The sequence below is a fragment of the Equus caballus genome, chromosome 16, assembly GCF_041296265.1.
Source record: "Equus caballus isolate H_3958 breed thoroughbred chromosome 16, TB-T2T, whole genome shotgun sequence".
Taxonomy (NCBI): Eukaryota; Metazoa; Chordata; class Mammalia; order Perissodactyla; family Equidae; genus Equus; species Equus caballus.
In genome coordinates this window covers 59247741-59268088 of record NC_091699.1, presented here as the reverse complement: position 1 = coordinate 59268088, position 20348 = coordinate 59247741, and the positions used below count along the sequence as shown (strand labels likewise).

Sequence of the window (20348 nt, the reverse complement as noted above, 5' to 3'; positions counted from 1 at the left end):
CACCAGGTATCCTAGGTGGTAATTCACATGTCAAAGCTAAGAGGAAATATCCAGTCCAGTTCAAATGGTTCCATCAGTTTGCTGTGTTACTTGTAAAATGTAGTCTTATTTTTTACAATAAAAGTTATTTAAAATTTAGTGTTTTGTCTCATTTAAAGATACTAATTACATAACCCAAAGTTGTTTCTAAAATGAGTTTTGGTAAAATTAGTCATTTTCCTCATATACATTATTTAAAAATATTTAATCTGCTATATATAATAATTTCCATTAAGTACAACAGTAAGTTTTCTGGCTTTGGTCTGGAATATAATCAGTTCAGAAGGGTAACACTAGTTTTTGCTGATTCAGTGTTCTAATTGTCTATAGCAGATGTGAAAATTAGGTTATTACAAATAGAGTGTTTAGTTTGATAATATTCTCTTAAACATGAATTCTATTGAAGTGAGGAATAGTTCTGATTTAATCCATTATATTATTACTGTTCCATAAATTCATTCTCAAAAGGTCATATTCTTGAGTTCTGTGAGTACCTTGCTTGTGTTTCTATGAACTGTCTGGATTTTTATTTCTAGATGTATGTAATTCTACCACTAAGTGGCAGTAGAGAATTGTGGTTGCATAGTCCCAAATATAAAGGGTGTTGGAGATAAAATTCAATGATTTGTATTATTTTCTATGTACATATACGTGCCCATGTGTGCACGCCTAGAAAACTCTTTATAAAATAGGCAAACATCCTTAGATGGAATGAAATTAAATGTAAATACTGCCAAAACTATTACCAGTGCTGTTCGTACTAGCTAACATTTATTGAGCTCTTACTGTCTGCCAGGTATTATGGTGTATTTAGTCCTTAAACCACTCCTGTGAGGAAACTGAGGAAGAGGGACTTGTTTATTATTGCAGAGCTTGTCCGAGGTGGAGAGCTGGGAACCACTTCCTGGCAGTTAGACTGCAGAGCATGTGCTTGTAAATAATGCACTGCAATTTTTCATCATTCTCAGCATTGCATCTTCCTACATTTAAAAGTCTGTATTTGAAACCAAACAAAACATGTGTCCATGGCTTTAGGGAAAAAAAAAACCCTTTGGTTTTTGTTTTATTCACTTACAAGGCCCCACAAATACAACCCAGTTACACTCCCCTGGGTTGTAAGCAAACTATTTGTATACCTGTATCTCCATTTTTTTGTTGTTAGTCCACGGAAGCCAGTGAAGCTGCAAGCTCCAGATTAACCCATTTCTTTACCTCTCTTTATTTATATTGTAAAGGAATATACAATTACTTTGTTTCCCTTAGACTGTAACTTTCCAGGTTTAATTTCCTCTACTAGTGAGAAGCACCCCTACTCCCAGGAAAGGATGAGTCATTTCATCTTTCAGTATTCCTCTTTTAACTTCTTGATTTTTATATATGATTACTAATTTAGCTGTCTATATAGTTTTCTTTGCAGTTTACTCCTGGTCTTTTTTTTTGTTTAATATAGAAAAGGACTATTTTGTTAAGTCACAAAAACTTTTCTGATAGGCTGGTAATTGACTTGTTCCACACATTATAGGCCACAGTGCAATAAATTGCATTTGAAATTTGATTTAACTTGAAAAAAGTTTTATTTGTAAAATTAACATGCAGTAACATTGACTTTTGTTTGGTTTACATCAGATTTGTGTAACCACCACTATAGCCAGGATGCAGTCTGTTCTGTTACATCATGATTTCACTTTTAACCAATTTTCAGCATGGTCATATCCTTAGCATTTTCAGTCCTGTCTTCCACCTCAGCTTATTTTTGGATAAACAGTTGTAATGCTGTAAAGATAATTATTTTTGACTTGCTTTGTATACTGTGTCATGCAGCTGTTTGAACCAACTTTTTTTCTTTTTTTTTTTTAATTAAAGGGTATATTAAGCCAGAGTCAGGATAAAGCACTTCGGAGAATTGCAGAATTAAGAGAGGTAAGTTATGGTGATTAGTACTTTGAGAATAGTGATTAAATCTCTCATATTTATCAGAATTATTGTATGTGCTAGAATAGTTTCATGTGTACTTCGTTAGGTACAGTATAACCAGCCCAGCCTATAAGACTAGGGATCAGTTCTTACAGTTTTTATTTTTATAGTCCTCCTAAGATATATGTTGTTGGTGGAATTAGTGAAATAAAAATGTCTTACTCAGCAATAGAATACCATTTGCCCACATGAAGAATCAGTGGCAACTTCCAAGACTAAACTATCCCTTCTGTTAGGTAGTTTAGGTTTCTTTTTGTTCTTCCTAATCAGCAATCATTTTGGTAAAATAAAATAAAAATTATATTCATTGTAATTTTGTGGGGTAATTTGTACAGTGAAGTATTAGAATCCAGGCAAATATTTATCATTTGGAATCATGCTTTACTAATTTCTGCTTCTATCCTGTCCTGAGACGGATGGAGGATATTGGCTTATATTGGTTGAAGGATAGCACTCTGTATCTCTGCTATATCACTTATCATAAACATTTAAAAAAAATTTTTCTTTTTGCGGAAGATTAGCCCTGAGATAACATCTGCTGCCAATCCTCCTCTTTTTGCTGAGGAAGACTGGCCCTGAGCTAACATCCGTGCCCATCATCCTCTACTTTATACGTGGGATGCCTGTCACAGCATGGCTTGCCAAGCAGTGCCATGTCCCCACCCTGGATCTGAACTGGCGAAGCCTGGGCCACTGAAGTGGAACAAGCGAACCTAACCGCTGTGCCACTGGGCTGGCCCATAAAATATTTTAATTGTAAAATAAAACAGATACAGAAAATTATGCAGAAGAAATATATAGCTTACATGTATGTGGTGAACAGTATTGTAGCCACCACCAGGGTCAAGAAATAGAATGTTGCCAGCGACTCCAAAAGCCCCTCCGTGTTTCCCAACCCAATCGTAGCCCTCTCCCATTCTCCGAAAGTAACTACTGTCCTGACTTTTATTGTGTTTTCTTGTGTCTCTTTAAGGTTTTTATCACGTATGTTTGCACCTCTAGAACTACAGTCTTGGCCGTGTAAAACAATTTTTGATATATGTCTAAATCTACACATCCCTGCATTTCCTTTATTTTCCTTACTGTTTTATCTGTTGTAGAATCTGATGATAAATTAGAAAATTCAAAATTACCCATTTGCCTTATTCCAACATTATAAACACAACAGTCTTGGAATAACGATACTAATCCTACCACAATCAGTTATGATTACTGGAATTAGTTAAATAAAATTTTATATGTTATTCCCATTCTGTTAGATGGAATGTTATACTGTTAGATCATAAACCCTTACATAGGTGTTCTTTCTCTTTTAACCTTTGTGGTGTATTTGTTCTGTAAGTATATTTAATGTTCACCAAAAAAAGAGGCCAGGAGATAGCTAATAAGAGAAAGGAGGAGAGGGACCGGGCCAGTGGCGCAGTGATTAAGTTCGCACATTCCGCTTCGGCGGCCTGGGGTTCACTAGTTCAGATCCCGGGTGCGGGCATGGCACTGCTTGGCAAGCCATGTTGTGGCAGGCATCCCACATATAAAGTAGAGGAGGATGGGCATGGATATTAGCTCAGGGCCAGTCTTCCTCTGCAAAAAAGAGGAGGATTGGCAGCAGATGTTATCTCAGGGCTAATCTTCCTCAAAAAAAAAAACGAAAAAAATGAGGAGGAGAAACAAGGGGTCTAGAGGCTCTAAAGTAAATTACTGTTTCAAACATATCCAAACTATTTTTGTAGTAGCTAAGGTATATTTCTGAACTATAACCCCGGTTGTAGTTACATAAAGAAAAATTTAATCAGTAATTTATATGTAAATACTAAGATAGGTGAGAGTTCTGAATACTTTTAATTTTGTTCATGAAGAGAAAAATTTCCTTCAACTAAATAATATAACCCATAAAATCATGATTACCACTTAGTTAAACACTCAGAATAATGTAAATTATAAAGTGTTTTGTTTCTTTGGGATTAAAATCTGAATAGAAGTTAGACACAGTTTCGTTACTACTGTGATTTAGACAGGCCAAAATTGAGTATAATATCTTTATTTTGCTATATTAAGATATTCAGAAAGTATTCTTAAGTGTTTTATTTCTTCCCCATGTGGTTATGATTATATGCATGAATAGAATCCATGAGCATCTCTCCTAGTATTTTCTGGAGGGCAAAACACAGCTCTGTACAGTCATGCGCTGCATAACATTTCAGTCAATGATGGACCATATATACAATGGTGGTCCCATAAAATTACCATATAGCCTAAGTGTATAGTTGGCTGTACTCTCTAGGTTTGTGTAAGTACTCTATGATGTTTGCACAATGACAAAATTGCCTAATGAGGCATTTCTCAGAACATATCCTCGTTGTTAAGTGACACATGACTGTTTAGGCAAATATTATGTCTAACGTCAATATCTAGTATATTAAATATTTTTTAATGAATCAGATAAAGAAAAAGGTAAGTGAAAACAGTTCCAACAGATACCCTGTTCTTTGCCTGATCTTGAATCTTACAACGTGAACAGATATTAAACAGGAATATCGTACTATGAGGAAGAGGTAATTATACTATGCAAATTATGAGCTCATCTAAGTAGATAGAGTTCTCTGATTACCTTTTAAGGCCAGTTAAATGTGGAATAAATGAAGACATTGTCTTTGATGTTTCCTTCTTTCTCTGTCCTTCTGTTTGTGCACAGCATGTACTTTTTCCCAGCTCTCTCAGATGCAATTCATTATAAGCAATTGCTGTTCTCAAAGCTAACTTCAGGGAGGGAGGGGGAGGGTTCATTTTTGGCAGCTTGAAATCACTTCTGAACATAATTGGTAGCATAGGACTGAGAGAGAAAATAGTGAAACAATTCAAGGTATTTGATATGTCCCACTCATCAGAATTTCTCTCTAAGGAGGTAATCAGAAAAACCTTGTAAGATTTATGCATACAAATATTAATCCCAGGGTTTGCCAAAATTTGGAAACAGAATAAATGGCCAACAATAGGAGAATTATTGAATTAGTTGTTAGATTTAATAATATTATAGAGCTGTTTATTATTGTGATAAAAGTTCAATTTCATTACACTTCAGTATCTTATTCTTGTCACTTGAAGAGAGGCTGTTTGAAGCAGTTAACTGCAGGGAGCATTATTGACTGTATTCGATGGCAGATAAACCAATTTTAAGAAAATATTTTCTAAATCATTACTGATTTAAACCTAAATTGGAGATACAGGTACTTAGATTCCTGAACAATTACTTTTCTTCCATTAGCTTACATTTTAACACATAGTTTGGATGATTGAAGTTCATATATAAACTGTCAGATGATAGTAAATCTTGAACATAGTTTTTTATCTATAAGTGGCTAACATGCAGAATTTTCTCCCCAGTAAGATACTGAATTTTAAGATTGGACTTCAGAGTCAGTATTTGGCATCACTTTTCTTTTTCTCTTTTTGAAAGGATTTAGTCAAGTTGCTAGAATGTTAAAGGAAAAAAAAGCAACAAAACTGACCAGAATGGTGAAGAGACTTGAAATCATGTCCTCTGAGTAGTGGTTGGAAAAGCTGGAGGTGTGTTAAAGGAGAACACCAAGGAACATTGTTATTTATTCAATAAATATTTATTATGCCAGACCTACTAAATACCTGGATTATTTTATTTATTTATACGTACATACCTAGATACAGAATATATAAGGGTAGATGAGACAAACTCCTTGACCAAATGAAGCTTATTTTCTAGTGGGTAAGACATACATACATACATAACACACTGTCAGGTACTAAATAGTTCTATTGGGAAGAATAAAGCAATCATAAAGGGATGAAGATTGAGTGAGGCCTTAGAGAGGATGGTCAGAGACTGGATACTCTTTGAAGAATGGATTATAGGGGGATAAGGATGGAAGTGGGAGCCAGTTGGAAGACTCTTGTGGCAGTAGTAGTGGTAGAGCTAGAGCTGGTGAGAAATGGTCAGATTTGCTACTTACTTTAAAGGTACTGCTACTACGATTTGCTGATTGGACATGGGGGAAAAGAGAGGAGTCAAAGTTGACTCCAGGGTTTGCTTGAGTGACAGTGAACAGTGGTGTCATTTGCTGAGATGGGGAATAGTGGGAGAAAATTAGATTTTGGAGGAGGAATATCAAGGTTTGATTTTGCCTGGCTTCAGAATTTGGAAAGTGGTGTCATATAGAAGAAGGTATTAGATTTGTTCTTGGTGACTCCAAGGGTCTAATCAGAAGAACTTTTTGAAAGTGAGAAATGACCCCAGATACCAGAGTTCAGTTCTGGAGCCAGTGAGATCTCTGTCATGGAAGCATTGGACAGTTGGCCAGCCAGCCTCTGGGCTGTACTGTGGATGTAAAGTTCCTTTATAACTATAGTCTTCATTGTTTATGGAGTGCTTCGTGATAGAATAGTGTAAGATAGCGGGAGGGAGATGCTGCCATTGTATCCAAGGACTAGATGAGGAGATGAAAACGTTCAAAACCTGAAAACTGTAGTATAAATTGGAGAGTTTTTATGGGCTGTTAGAGATGCCATATAACAGAGTCTAGTATGGTAGGATGTAGAAAATTATGTAGAAGAAATGAATTTTAAAGAAAGTGAAGGACTGCATTGCTATTAAGGAGATGTGCAGCTGTTCCAGACTTAAAGAACTGGCCTGTACAAAGTCACGGAGGACAGTGCTTTCCAGACTTGTGGATTTCATGGGCTGGAATATTATCTCCAGTTCCTTCCAGAAATAGGGGAAAGGATAATTGTCATAGGGCTACCAGCTTTTATTTTTTCAAGTAAGGACATCGAGAATAAGGAACCGGATGCTTTTATTGTCATTATTTCACAAAAGAAAGGTTTTTTTAATAGTAAAAAAAAAAAGAAAAAACATATTCTCAGAATAAAGTGCAGTTGTCTAAATGAGATAAATTTAGATCTATGAAAAACTCTCTACCTTGGCCTCTGTTTCTTATTTCACCAGGGTTTGGTGAAAGCTTCGTTCTGGACAAGTGCTGATTCAAAGACCCGAATTTGGAGACTGCTGTGAGGGGAAGTCAAGCCAGGAGTCTTAGTGAGAGAACAGTAAATACTGTGTTTAGAGATCTTGGGGCAGTGTCGGTGTGGGGGAGAATAGAGGACAGTTACTGCCAGAGAGTTAGCGCCTCAGTGTTTTGAGAATTAGTAAAATTTGAAACAATGCAAGAAGAAGGCGTTGCTTATAAGTGCTTCCAAATATTGTTTGAGGAAAATTTTCTAGCAATTATGTGAGGGATGGATTAAATCGGAGGAAGACTTGAGATAAGAATTCTCTCTAGAAGGCTGCTGAAGGAAATTAACCATCAACAATTATAGAGATCCAGACTGTGGTTATGGATATGGAAAAAGATAGCACCTAAACATTGTAGAGAAAGTAATAAAATGATTATATACAGGGATCAATAAAGGTAAGTGTAATGTGGCTTTGAATGTTTTGAGTTTAGGGACTTAGAAAAACAAGGATCCTAGGAAATTAGAGGAGGTTTGATGGGATATCTGAAGTGTTCCAGATGTTATCCTCTAGCATTCTAATGGAGTAAGCATAACGGAGAAGCACTGAGGACACAGGACTGAGCCCGGAGGGATAGATGCCTATAGAATCGATGAACATGGACATAGAGGAAACTGTAAGAGACAGGAATATAGACAGGAGCCCTGAACCATGGAAAGCAGTTACCTCCATTGAGGAGGTAACTTATTGGTAACTGGTATAGCAGAGAGGTAAAGATCATTGGACTTAGTTAGGAAGGCTCATTAATGACCTAAAGAAAGCAGCATTTTAAGTAATTTCAGGAACTTGAAATTCTACTGTTTGATGATCAGTTAATTGAACCTTTTCATTTTATAGATGAGGAAGCTTCTGATGTTCGCTGTTAAATACTTTCATGTATTGGGAGGAGGAAGACTCTTTTGGCATTCTGTGTGGTATATAACAGTTTAGTTTTAGATCAAGGAAGTATATGATAGCACAAGGATTAAGATATCTTAAAGTAGGATAAAATTTTACTTCTAAAGTAATTTTTTTTTTAAATTTTCTCTACCTTATCATCAATTCAGAAGTAATTACAGCTTCAAAAATACAGTCTTTCTTAATGGATCTTCATATTCTTTAAGGAACAAAATTATTTGCTGGTGTAAATGCTAATGTTTTAAATGCTAATTATTCTCTAATTATTGTTGCTGATACCTTATTTTAAGATAAATACAAATCTGGATCATGTTTTTAGACTTTGAAAACTTCAAGTTTGTATTTTTTATTTTATACTGAAAACTACCTGTAAAATCCTTTATGTTTTAGGAGCTCCAAATGGACCAGCAAGCGAAGAAACATCTACAAGAGGAGTTTGATGCATCTTTAGAGGAAAAAGATCAATATATTAGTGTTCTCCAGACTCAGGTAAGAGATAAAAAGAAAAAGTGTGGAATTTTGGGGTAAGCAAAAATAAAGGCGTTTTGATGGGATATCTAATACATTCCAGATGATTAAAAAAAAATAACCTATTTTTAAAACTCTTTGCTTTTCCTCAGTTGATTTTAAAGGATTTTAAAGTTGATTTTAAAGTTGATTTTGATTTATTTTATCGTTTGGCTGTGATACCACTGAAAATAGCAAGTATAAAAATCGATTGCTTTGAGACTAAAGCTTTTATTTTAATTTTCCTCCATTAGCAAAAAGGTTACTGTTTACTTTTTATCCTCTCTGTATGTTTTGTTTAGTTGAGGTCATAATAGTTTATAACACTGTGAAATTTCAGTTGTACAGTAGTACTTGTCAGTAACTATATATATATGCCCCTATACCCCGTATGCCCATTCCCCAATCCCCTTTTCCTCTGGTAACCACTAATCTGTTCTCTTTGTCTGTTTATCTTCCACATATGAGTGAAATCATACAGTGTTTGTCTTTCTCCATTTGGCTTATTTCACTTAACATAATACTCTCAAGGTCCATCCATGTTGTTGCAAATGGGACGATTTTGTCTTTTTTTATGACTGAATAGTATTCCATTGTGTGTGTGTATATACCATATCGTCTTTATCTGTTCATCAGTTGTTGGGCACTTGGGTTGCTTCCACGTCTTGGCTATTGTGAATAATGCTGCAATGAACATAGGGGTGCATAAGTCTCTTTAAATTGTTGATTTCAAGTTCTTTGGATAAATACCCAGTAGTGGGATAAGTGGATCATATGGTATTTATATTTTTAATTTTTTGAGAAATCTCCATGCTGTTTTCCATAGTGGCTGCACCAGTTTGCATTCCCACCAGCAGTGTATGAGGATTCCCTTTTCTCCACATCATCTCCAACATTTGTTGTTTTTTGTCTTGGTGATTATAGCCATTCTGATAGGAGTAAGGTGATATCTCATTGTAGTTTTGATTTGCATTTCCCTAATGATTAGTGATGTTGAACATCTTTTCAAGTGCCTGTTGGCTGTCTGTATATTTTATTTGGAAAAATGTCTGTTCAGATCCTCTGCCCATTTTTTGATTGGATTGTTTGTTATTTTGTTGTTGAGTTGTATGAGTTCTTCATATATTTTGGAGATTAACCCCTTGTCAGATATATGATTTGCAAATATTTTCTCCCAGTTGATGGGTTGTCTTTTCATTTTGTTCCTGGTTTCCTTTGCCTTGCAGAAGCTCTTTAATCTGATGTAGTCCCAGTTGTTTATTTTTTCTTTTGTTTCCCTTGCCCGAGTAGATGGTATTCAGAAAGATCCTTCTAGGACTGATTTCAAAGAGTGTACTGCCTTTGTTTTCTTCTAGGAGTTTTATGGTTTCATGTCTTAACCTTCAAGTCTTGAATCCATTTTGAGTTAATTTTTGTGTATGGCAAAAGATAATGGTCTACTTTCATTCTTTTGCAGGTGGCTGTCCATTTTTCCCAGCACCGCTTATTGAAAAGACTTTCCTTTCTCCATTGTATGTTCTTGGCTCCTTTGTCAATGATTAGCTGTCCATAGATGTGTGCTTTTATTTCTGGACTTTCAATTCTGTTCCATTGATCTGTGTGCCTGTTTTTGTACCAGTTCCATGCTGTTTTGATTACTGTAGCTGTGTAGTATATTTTGAAGTCAGAGACTGTGATGCTTCCAGGTTTGTTCTTTTTTCTCAGGATTGATTTAGCTATTCAGGATCTTTTGTTGCCCCATATGAATTTTAGGATTCTTTTTTCTGTTCTGTGAAGAATGTCATTGGGATTCTGATTGGGATTACATTGAATCTGTAGATTGCTTTATACTTACCGTGTAGACATTTTAACTATGTTTATTCTTCCAGTCCATGTGCATGGAATATGTTTCTGTTTCTTTATGTCATCATCAATTTCTTTCAATAATTTCTTATAGTTTTATTATATAGGTCTTTCCTTGATTCAGTTTATTCCTAGCTATTTTGTTCTTTTTTTTGCTGTTGTAAATGGGATTGTATTCTTGAGTTCTCTTTCTATTATTTCATTATTAGAGTATAGAAATGAAACTTACTTTTGTAAGTTGATTTTGTACACTGCACCTTTGCTGTAGTAATAGTTTTCCAATGGATTCCTTAGAGTTTTCTGTGTGTAAAATCATGTTGTCTGCAAACAGCGAGAGTTTCACTTCTTCCTTGCCAATTGGGATACCTGTTATTTCTTTTTCTTGCCTAATTGCTCTGGCCAAAACCTCCAGTACTATGCTGAATAAGAGTGGCGAGAGTGGGCACCCTTACCTTGTTCTTGTTCTCAGAGGGATGGCTTTCAGTTTTTCCTCTTTGAGTGTGATGTTGGCTATGGGTTTGTCATATATGGCTTTTATTGTGTTGAGGTTTTTTCCTTCTGTGCCCATTTTATTGAAAGTCTTTATCGCAAATGGATATTGGATCTTGTCAGATGCTTTCTCTGTATCTATTGAGATGATCATGTGGTTTTTATTCCTCATTTTATTAATGTGGTATATCACATTGATTGATATGCAGATGTTGAACTGTCCCTGCATCCCTAGTATAAATCCCACTTGATCATGGTGTGTGATCCTTTTAATGTTTTGGTGTATTCACTCTGCCAATATTTTGTTGAAGATTTTTGTATCTATGTTCATCAGTGATATTGGCCTGTAGTTTTCCTTCTTTGTGTACTTCTTGTCTGGCTTTGGATCAGGGTGATGTTGGCCTTGTAGAATGTGTCAGGAAGTATTCCATCTTCTTCAATCTTTTGGAATAGTTTGAGAAGGATAGGTATTAAATCTTTGAGCGTTTACTAGAATTCTCCAGAGAAGCCGTCTGGTCCTGGACTTTTATGTTTTGGGAGGTTTTTGATTACTGTTTCAATCTCTCATGATTGGTTTATTCAGATTCTCTATTTATTCTTGGTTCATTTTTGGGAGGTTGTATGAGTCTAAAAATTTATCCATTTCTTCTACATTGTCCAATTTTTTGGCATATAGTTTTTCATAGTATTGTCTTATAATCCTTTGTATTTCTGTGATATCCATTGTAATTTCTCCTCTTTCATTTCTAATTTTATTTATTTGAGCCTTTTCTCTTTCTTTCTTAGTGAGTCTGGCTAAGGGTTTGTCAATTTTATTTCTCTTCTCAAAGAACCAGCTCTTAGTTTCATTGATCCTTTCTACTGATTTTTGTTTGTTTGTTTGTTTCAATTTCATTTATTTCTACTCTAATTTGTGTTATTTCCCTCTTTCTGCTGACTTTGGGCTTTGTTCTTTTTTTTCTAGTTCTGTTAGGTGTAGTTTAAAATTGCTTATTTGAGACTTTTCTTGTTTGTTTAGGTGTGCCTGTACTGCTATGAATTTCCCTCGGAGGACCACTTTTGCTGCATCCCCTATGAGTTGGCATGATGTATTTTCATTTTCATTTGTCTCCAGATATTTTTTTAATTTTCCCTTTAATTTCTTCATTCATCCATTAGTTTGTTCAGTTTTATGTTGTTTAGTCTCCACATATTTGTCACTTGCCCAGCTTTTTTCTTGTTGTTGATTTCTAGTTTCATAGCATTATGGCCTGAAAAGATACTTGATATTTCAGTCTTCCTAAATTTGTTGAGGCTTGCCTTCTTTCCCAGCATCTGGTCTGTCTTTGGGAATGTTCCATGTGCTCTTGAGAAGAATGTATACTCTTCTGTTTTTGAAAGGAGTGTTCTATATGTATCTGTTAAGTCCATCTGGTCTAGTTTTTTGTTTAATTCCACTATTTATTTGTTGACTTTCTGTCTAGATGATCTATCCGTTGATGTAGGTGGGGTGTTGAGGTTCCCTACTATTATTGTGTTGCTGTTAATTTCTCCTATTAGGTCTGTTAATAGTTGTTTTGTGTATTTTGGTGCTCCTGTGTTAGGTGCATACATGTTTAAAAGTGTTATGTCCTCTTGGTGGAGCGTCCTTTATATCATTATATACTGCCCCTCTTTGTCTCTCGTTGCCTTTTTTATCTTGAGGTCTGCTTTGTCTGATATAAATATGGCAACACCTGCTTTCTTTTGTTTGCCATTAGCTTGGAATATTGTCTTCCATCCCTTCACTCTGAGCCTGTGTATGTCTTTAGAGCTGAGATGTGTTTCCTGGAGGCAGCATCTTGTTGTGTCTTGCTTTTTAATCCATCCTGCCACTCTGTGTCTTTTGATTGGAGAATTCAATCCATTTACATTTAGCATGACTGTTGATATATGAGGACTTAATACTGCCATTTTATCACTTGTTTCCTGGTTGTTCTGCATTTCCCTTGTTACTTGTCCTGTATATTTCCAACTACCAATTCAGTTTGGTGTTTCTCTATGATGGTTTTCTCAGTATTTATCGTTCATCGCTGTTCTGATTTTTTTTTTAAAGATTTTATTTTTTTTCCCTTTTTCTCCCCAAAGTCCCCCAGTACATAGTTGTATATTCTTTATTGTGGGTCCTTCTAGTTGTGGCATGTGGAACGCTGCCTCAGCATGGTTTGATGAGCAGTACCATGTCCGCGCCCAGGATTCGAACCAACGAAACACTGGGCGCCCTGCAGTGGAGCGCGTGAACTTAACCACTTGGCCACGGGGCCAACCCCCACTGTTCTGATCTTTTGTTTAGTGGTTACTGTGAAATTTGTGTAAAAGATCTTGTAGATGAGGTAGTTCATTTTCTGATAGCCTCTTTTTTCCTTAGTCTAACCACATTTCATCCCTTTTCTTCTTTCTTATCTAAGTTATTGTTTCCACAACTTATTCTGTTTTGTGTTTTGAGTTTGGGGTTAAAATGAAGTGATTATACTTATTTCTGATGTTTTCCTTCCCTTTATCTCTAATGTTATAATTAAGTGTTTGCTAACCAGTTCTGATAGAGAGCTGTACTTTTCTGATTTTGTCTCTGTGTTTATCTCCTTGCTCAAGGCTTTTTAAACTCTTTTTTTTTTTTTAGGTATAAGGGCCTTCTAGATCATTTCTTGTAGAAGGAGTCTTGTGGCAATGAACTCCCTCAGCTTTTGTCTATCTGGGAAAGTTTTTATTTCTCCATGATATCTGAAGTATCATTTTTGCTAGATAGAGTATTCTTGGCTGAAGTTTTCGTCTTTCAGAATTTTGAATATATCATTCTACTCCTAGCTTGTAAGGTTTCTACTGAAAAGTCTGCTGAAAGCCCAATGGGGGTTCCTTTCTAAGTTATTTTCTTCTGTCTTCCGCCCTTAATTTTTCTTTGTCATTTACTTTTGCTAGTTTTACCACTGTGCCTTGGAGAAACTCTTTTAACACTGATATAATTAGGTGTTCTATTAGCTTCATTTACATGTAATTTCAGCTCCTTCCCCAGATTTGGGAAGTTCTCAGCTGTTATTTCTTTGAACAAGCTCTCTGCTGCTTTGTCCCTCCTTTCTCCCTCTGGAATACGTATAATCCTTATATTGCATTTCCTGATTGAGTCAGATAATTCTCAGAGAACTTCTTCATTTCTTTTTAGTGTTGATTCTCTCTTCTCCATCTGAAGCATTTCTATGTTTCTGTCCTCTAGATTACTGATTCTGTCCTCCAGAATATCATGTCTGTAATTTTTTAAAGAGACCAGATTTTTCTTTATAGCATCCATTGTTTTTTTTTATTGCCAACATTTCTAATTTTTTTATATATATAGTTTCAATCTCTTGTGAAGAATTCCCTCTGTTTGTTAATTTATTCCTGATTTCATTGAACTGTCTTTCTGAGTTTTCTGGTAGCTCATTGAGAGTCTTTACGATAACTATTCTCTATCATTTAGATTGTAAATTTCTGTGACTTCAGGATTGATTTCTGGGTACTTGTCATTTTCCTTCTGGTCTGGACTGTTAATATAACTCTTCATGCTATTTGATGGAGTGGACTTGTGACGTCTCATAGTGGTAGAATCTAGTTGCAGATTCTACCTGCTGCCATAGGAGGGGGCAGGAGCTGTGTATTTTGAGCCTGCTGTAATCTCCAGCAGCTGTGCCTGAACTTTGGAAGCTGTGTCAACTGGAGCCTGCCTGCGTTTGCCTGCTGGCCACTGCTACTTTACATATGTAGGAGCACAGGTGCTCTGGCATGGGTCCCCTGCTCTAACCGACCAGCCAAGCTGGTGTGCCAGGTGTGGTGGGGAGGAGCACTTTCTTTATTGCGTGTGTGACCCCAGGGGCGCTCCCACTCTGCACTCGCTGTCTGCCCTCCTGGGCTGCTCAGCTTGGTGAAGACGCCTCTGCAACTGCTTAGCCTCCTTGGTGTGGAGCATTCCCACAGGCTGGGAGGCAACTCCGAGAGTGAAGGTGTTCCTGCAGAGGGCTGCTTTCTCTCCATGGCTGCTGTGTGAGGTCCTGTGCCCTAGATCGCTGCTGTTTGGGAGGGAGAGGAAATCCCCTTACCTCTTTCCACTGCCTCCCGAGGGGTCCAGCACCCCCAGCTTCAGATGTATGTCTGGCATGGATCTCTCAGACATCTGTTGTGTTGTGTGAATGTTCTCTGTTGGTTTATGAATGACCTTTTCGTCGTATCTTAGGGGAGATTGACTAAGGGAAGAGCTCACTCTGCCACGATGCTGATGTCACTCATCTCTATCCTCTCTCTGTTTTAAAGAAAGTACTGCTGCCATAGATTCTTTTGAATCATTTTTTCTCATGAAGCACATTCTTTTTTCAGGTTTCTCTGCTGAAACAACGGTTACGAAATGGTCCGATGAATGTTGATTTACCGAAACTGCTCCCACAGATGGAACCACAGGCTGAAGGCGACACTAAAGAAAACAGAGAGAGTGATGTAGAGCCAGTGGGTAAGCTTCATCTTGTCAAAAGGTTAATTTAAAAACTGGAGGAGGGGGTGCCAGCCCTGTGGCTTAGTGGTTAAGTTCACACCGCTCTGCTTTGGTGTCCCAGTGTTTTGCCATTTTGGCTCCTGGGTGCAGACGTGGCACCACTCATCAAGTCATGCTGAGGTGGCATCCCACATAGCATGACCGGAAGGACCTACAACTGGAATATACAACTATGTACTGGGGGGCTTTGGGGAGAAGAAGGTAAAAAGAAAAGATTGGCAACAGATGTTAGCTCAGGTGCCAATCTTTAAAAAACACAACAAAAACAACTAGAGGAGGATATTGGGAGATTCCAGGGCATAAGCTAGTAAACATGGGCTGAGATAGAAGTAAAGTGTCCTTGATCTTAACATTTCCAGAACAATGCAAGGGTCTTTGTTGTTTTTTGGGTTTTTTTGTTTGTTGTTGTTACTCAGTAGAAAGCATCTAAGTAATTGTTTTAAGACTTGAAAGTCAATGGGTAGCACCATGTTTTCGTTGTAATTCAAGTTCATTTATTATATTATACTGTTTTATTTATAGCAGTAGCTACATTTCATATGAACATGTCAGTTTCAAGATTAATGAATGTGCTATTTGTAATTATTTGGCTATAAGTTTTTAAGTAGTATTGCTTACACAGTTAATAGTTCTACATTCAAAGATGCCTGGGGCCGGCCCTGTGGCTGAGTGGTTAAGTTCTTACACTCTGCTTTGTTGGCCCAGGGTTTCACCAGTTCGGATCCTGGGTGCGGATATGGCACTGCTTATCAGGCCATGCTGAGGTAGCATCCCACATAGGACAACCAGAAGGACCTACAACTAGAATATATAACTGCGTATTGGGGGGCATTAGGGAGAAGAAGAAGAGGGAAAAAAAAGATTGGCAATAGATTTTAGCTCAGGTGCCAATCTTTAAAAAAAAAAAAATTATAAAAAAAAGAAAGATGCCGTATTTGCCCTATTACTTGCTTTCTAACTGGAAAAGAAGCAATGGTTAAATTTTGTCTTAAAATCTGTTTATGGCCCTCCCTACTCTTTGAGGCTTTGAGGTACATGTTCAGTAAAATTCCTCCTTTTCATTTGCTAGCTTTCTCTTAAAGAGAGTTTGATAAACTTTTGGTTCAGCTAGGGCCAGAGTAGGTGCTGAGCAGCTATCTAAGTGAGTAACCAACTTGTAAGGGGTCCCGAAATTCCTGTGAGATGTGCAGCCTTCCCTCATAAGTGTAAGGATATGGAGAAAGCTGTACTTACCAGAACTCCTTTTGGGAAGAGATTGGAATGTGTTAGAAGGAATGCTTTATTAATCCTTTTGGGATAGGAGCTAAAACACAGGGGACACTTTGGAGTAACAAAAGATGGTCATCATAACTGTCTTTTAAGGTAGATCGATTCAGTTAGTGTTAGTTAACTACTGAGTGTTGTGTGCCATCTGGGGTGGGGTTGAACCACAGAGGAGGTAAATGCACTACTCACCTTCTTCAAATAAAGGTCAAACAAATAGTGAAAGAGTAGAGGATTGAAAGGGCCCCCTCTCGTTGATCTGGCTCAGAGTATAGCAGAGTGTTGGGATAAGAGTACACTCTTGTGAACTAATAGAGTAACTGTTCCCAGGGAGCCCTTATATTTCTTACTGACTGCCCCTGCTTATGCTGCTTTATTGCTAATAGTGGGAGACGGAGCTTCTACTAAAACTCTGGAAATACTTCAGCAAAGAGTTAAGCGTCAAGAGAATCTACTGCAGCGTTGTAAGGAAACAATTCAGTCGCATAAGGAACAATGTACACTGTTAACCAGTGAAAAAGAGGCACTGCAAGAACAACTAGATGAACGACTTCAAGAACTAGAAAAGATGAAGGTAAAAGAGCAAATGGGTTTAGTTGAATGTAGCCCTGTAAAGTTAGATCTGTAGGCCCCAGCGTGGCCTGCACCTCCTCCGGAAGCCTTCTCCCTTCCTCCATAGACAGCATGGAGAGGGCAACTGAGTGCCCTGGGCCTCGTAGTGTTTACCATACTTTTGAGACGCCCTGTGTACTTTCTCCTACTAAACTGTGAGAAGTATCCAAATTAGATAAAATGTTTAGAGTTCTCATATGAGGAGAAGCTTTATTAGAGATGGAAATGAATTTTTAAAATTTTTTTAGGAGCTTCATATGGCTGAGAAGACTAAACTTATCACTCAGTTGCGTGATGCAAAGAACTTAATTGAACAGCTTGAACAAGATAAGGTAAAACAACAACACTTATGATACTAAAATTTGTCAGGGGGCCCCAAAACTCACTTTTGGGAGCAGTTGAAAGCATTCAGACTTGTGCTTTCCAAAATGACTGCAACTGCTTCCATGAAAAATCTTTTTGTTTTAATTTTTAGATTTATATAACTATTAGCATTAGTTTTGTATCATGTGAAGCTGATTCTCTGTGATTTCTTGATCTCAGTCAGCATTTTGATTTCTAGGTTAGAATGACTTGCAAAGGAAATCTGTTTATAGTACATAACTACTTTTTAGAGAAAAGTTAAATTATTTATAGTTAAGACCCTACTAAATGTGAATGATAGAAGTATTGTCTTTCAAATATAATGAAACAAAATCCTCAGATAAATTGCCTAGAAAGTAATGAAGTGGTAATAAAGCTATTAGCATAAACAGAAATTTCTGCAAATGAGGTTTAGAATGTATAGGGGTGAGTGGCATTTTAGAGTTGGATCAGGAGCTATAGCTGTGGCAGCAAAGACAATTGAAAAATTTGTGGGTACATAGTTTTGACTTAACTCTTTCAGCCCCAAGTTCTTGGGTCATTTTTTTAAAGCAGCTCCCAGGTAGTAACACACCACCCACCATTTTCTTTAATATGCTATTTTGTAGCTACAGGATTTTAAGTGGCCATGTAATTAAGAACATGTCAGAGCTGTTCTGCTATTGAAATGTATTGGCAATCTTTTCATTCTTTAATATCATTTTGCTAGGTTCTACTCTGTAAGCTGTATGAAGGCCCACTTTTTAAAAAAACCAACTTTTTATTATGAAAAGCTTAAAATATTTACAAAAGTAGAAAGATAAATAATATGAATTCCTGTGAACCCATCAACAAGCTTCAACAGTTAACATCTCATGGTTAATCTTGTTCCATCTGTATGTTCCCAGCCTCCATTATCTTCCACCCAGGATTGTTTTATAGTGAATCTAAGAAATCTTATCATTTCTTCCATATGTATGTTGATGTATCCTTAAAATAAAGGACTCTTTATTTTTATAACAATATAACCACATTATCATGATCACATCTAAATTTAATAATAATTCCTTAATCAGATCAACAATCTAGTAAGTTTCAGATTTTCCCTTTTGTCTCATACATTTTTTCCCCCATTTTTGTGAATCAGCGTCCAAATAAGGTTCTTTCATTGCAATCGGTTGATATGACTCTTAAGAATTCTTTTAATCTATAGGTTCCACCACCCTCTTTCTCTCTCTCTCTCTCTCTTTTTTCCTGTTGTGATTTGGTTTTTGAAGAAACTGAAGGCCCACCATTTTGCTTTGAAATTTTGTATAATAATGCCCCACTTACCTGGTTTTGTAATATTAATCATCTGAAAGAGTCGTATCCTGAAACGGGTTGACAAACCCTAGCAGTAAGGTAATAATCTTCTTCGGGCCGTAAAATACCTGTCACAAAGTCTTATTTTTCAAGAGACAAGTTGAATCTCCCCATTTTTTGTTAGTTGTGAATGACTGATTTAATATATAATCTTTGATTATCTTTTTCCCCCTAGTGACCTTTATTTCTTGTGTAGATTATCCAGAAAGTGGGAAGACAGTAGCAATTAGCAAATTGGAGGAATGGGGGTGCTTCACTGACAATAATAAGGAGTAGTGGTGGGACCGGAGACTGTCACAAGAGGAAACAGAAAACCAGCCAGATCTGTGCTGCAGTCTTGGTCCTTCCAGTGTCGCAGCAGTAATCTTACACTCTCAGCAGCCTCTTGAGGCTCTCCCCATGTTGTAGTACAGATCAATAATTATAGTTCATGATGGTCCTGAGCCAACTACAAAAGCTAAACTGTTTACTAAGACAGGGAAAATTCTAGCAAACATGTATAGAAAGATTATAAAATATTTTGACTAAAATATTTTTAATACTTAAAAAATTAAACTTACTATTAAAATAATTTTTTACATCAAAAATACCCTGATATCATGCCAGGTAGCTGAGATTATTGTGGTATATAGTGCAGAATACAGACCTCAGTTTGGGAAATAATGAAATAATTCTTATGCTGTATTTAGTAAGAAATACTGTCTTCTGCCTTTTAAAGTAGGTTTGATATGTGCTACTGATGATGCAGTTTTGTTATACAAACACTTTATAGTCTGCACTTCTGTTTAGGGAATGGTAATAGCAGAGACAAAACGGCAGATGCATGAGACCCTGGAAATTAAAGAAGAAGAAATTGCCCAACTTCGTAGTCGCATCAAACAGATGACTACCCAGGGAGAGGAATTACGGGAACAGAAAGAAAAATCTGAAAGAGCTGGTAAGAACTCAGGGGTTACTTGTTTTATGTTAGAGCTCAAAAGTCATGTAAAGTGCTTGACCCAACCAACATTTAGAAAAAGTTATTAAATATTGATAAAATGCTTGACTGTGGAGACTCTTTATAAGACATAGAACTGTTCCTTAGAAGAGGCATGGGTTGGGAAACTGTGGTCTAGGGGCCAGATTCAGCCCAGCCATGGCCTATTTATGTAGGGCTTTCAGGCTAAGAATGTCTTTTTATGTTTTTAAGTAGTTGGAAGAAAAATAAAAATATGTGATAGAGATCATATATGGTCTGCAAAGCCTAAAATATTTACTGTCTGGCCCTTTATAGAAAATGTTTGCTGACCACTGCCTTAGAGCATCAAAATTCACGCTTACAATTTTGGAACTCCCCAAGTAGGCACATCATGGTCCATATTACATAACTGCTACCTTATGGATGCTCTAGGGTAAACAAAAAGTATAGGATATAGTCTGCTTTTTAAGAGAATAATGAATAATTTAGTG

General features: G+C 36.6%; 1 protein-coding gene across 10 annotated transcripts in view; it reads left to right on the top strand.

Annotated features, from left to right (window-relative positions):
• The window catches only part of GOLGA4 (golgin A4), a 128321-nt gene that overhangs the window by 40189 nt on the left and 67784 nt on the right, over window positions 1-20348 (top strand). For 6 of the 10 annotated variants that reach the window (XM_014731792.3, XM_014731791.3, XM_014731788.3 and 3 more), the window contains 6 exons: window positions 1903-1959; window positions 8342-8440; window positions 15149-15278; window positions 16970-17157; window positions 17444-17527; window positions 19689-19836. In XM_014731792.3, coding sequence (XP_014587278.2) covers window positions 1903-1959; window positions 8342-8440; window positions 15149-15278; window positions 16970-17157; window positions 17444-17527; window positions 19689-19836 — 706 coding nt within the window. The remainder of the gene's footprint in view (window positions 1-1902; window positions 1960-8341; window positions 8441-15148; window positions 15279-16969; window positions 17158-17443; window positions 17528-19688; window positions 19837-20348) is intronic. The other 4 variants (XM_070237992.1, XM_070237991.1, XM_070237990.1 and 1 more) reach the window with 1 other exon arrangement.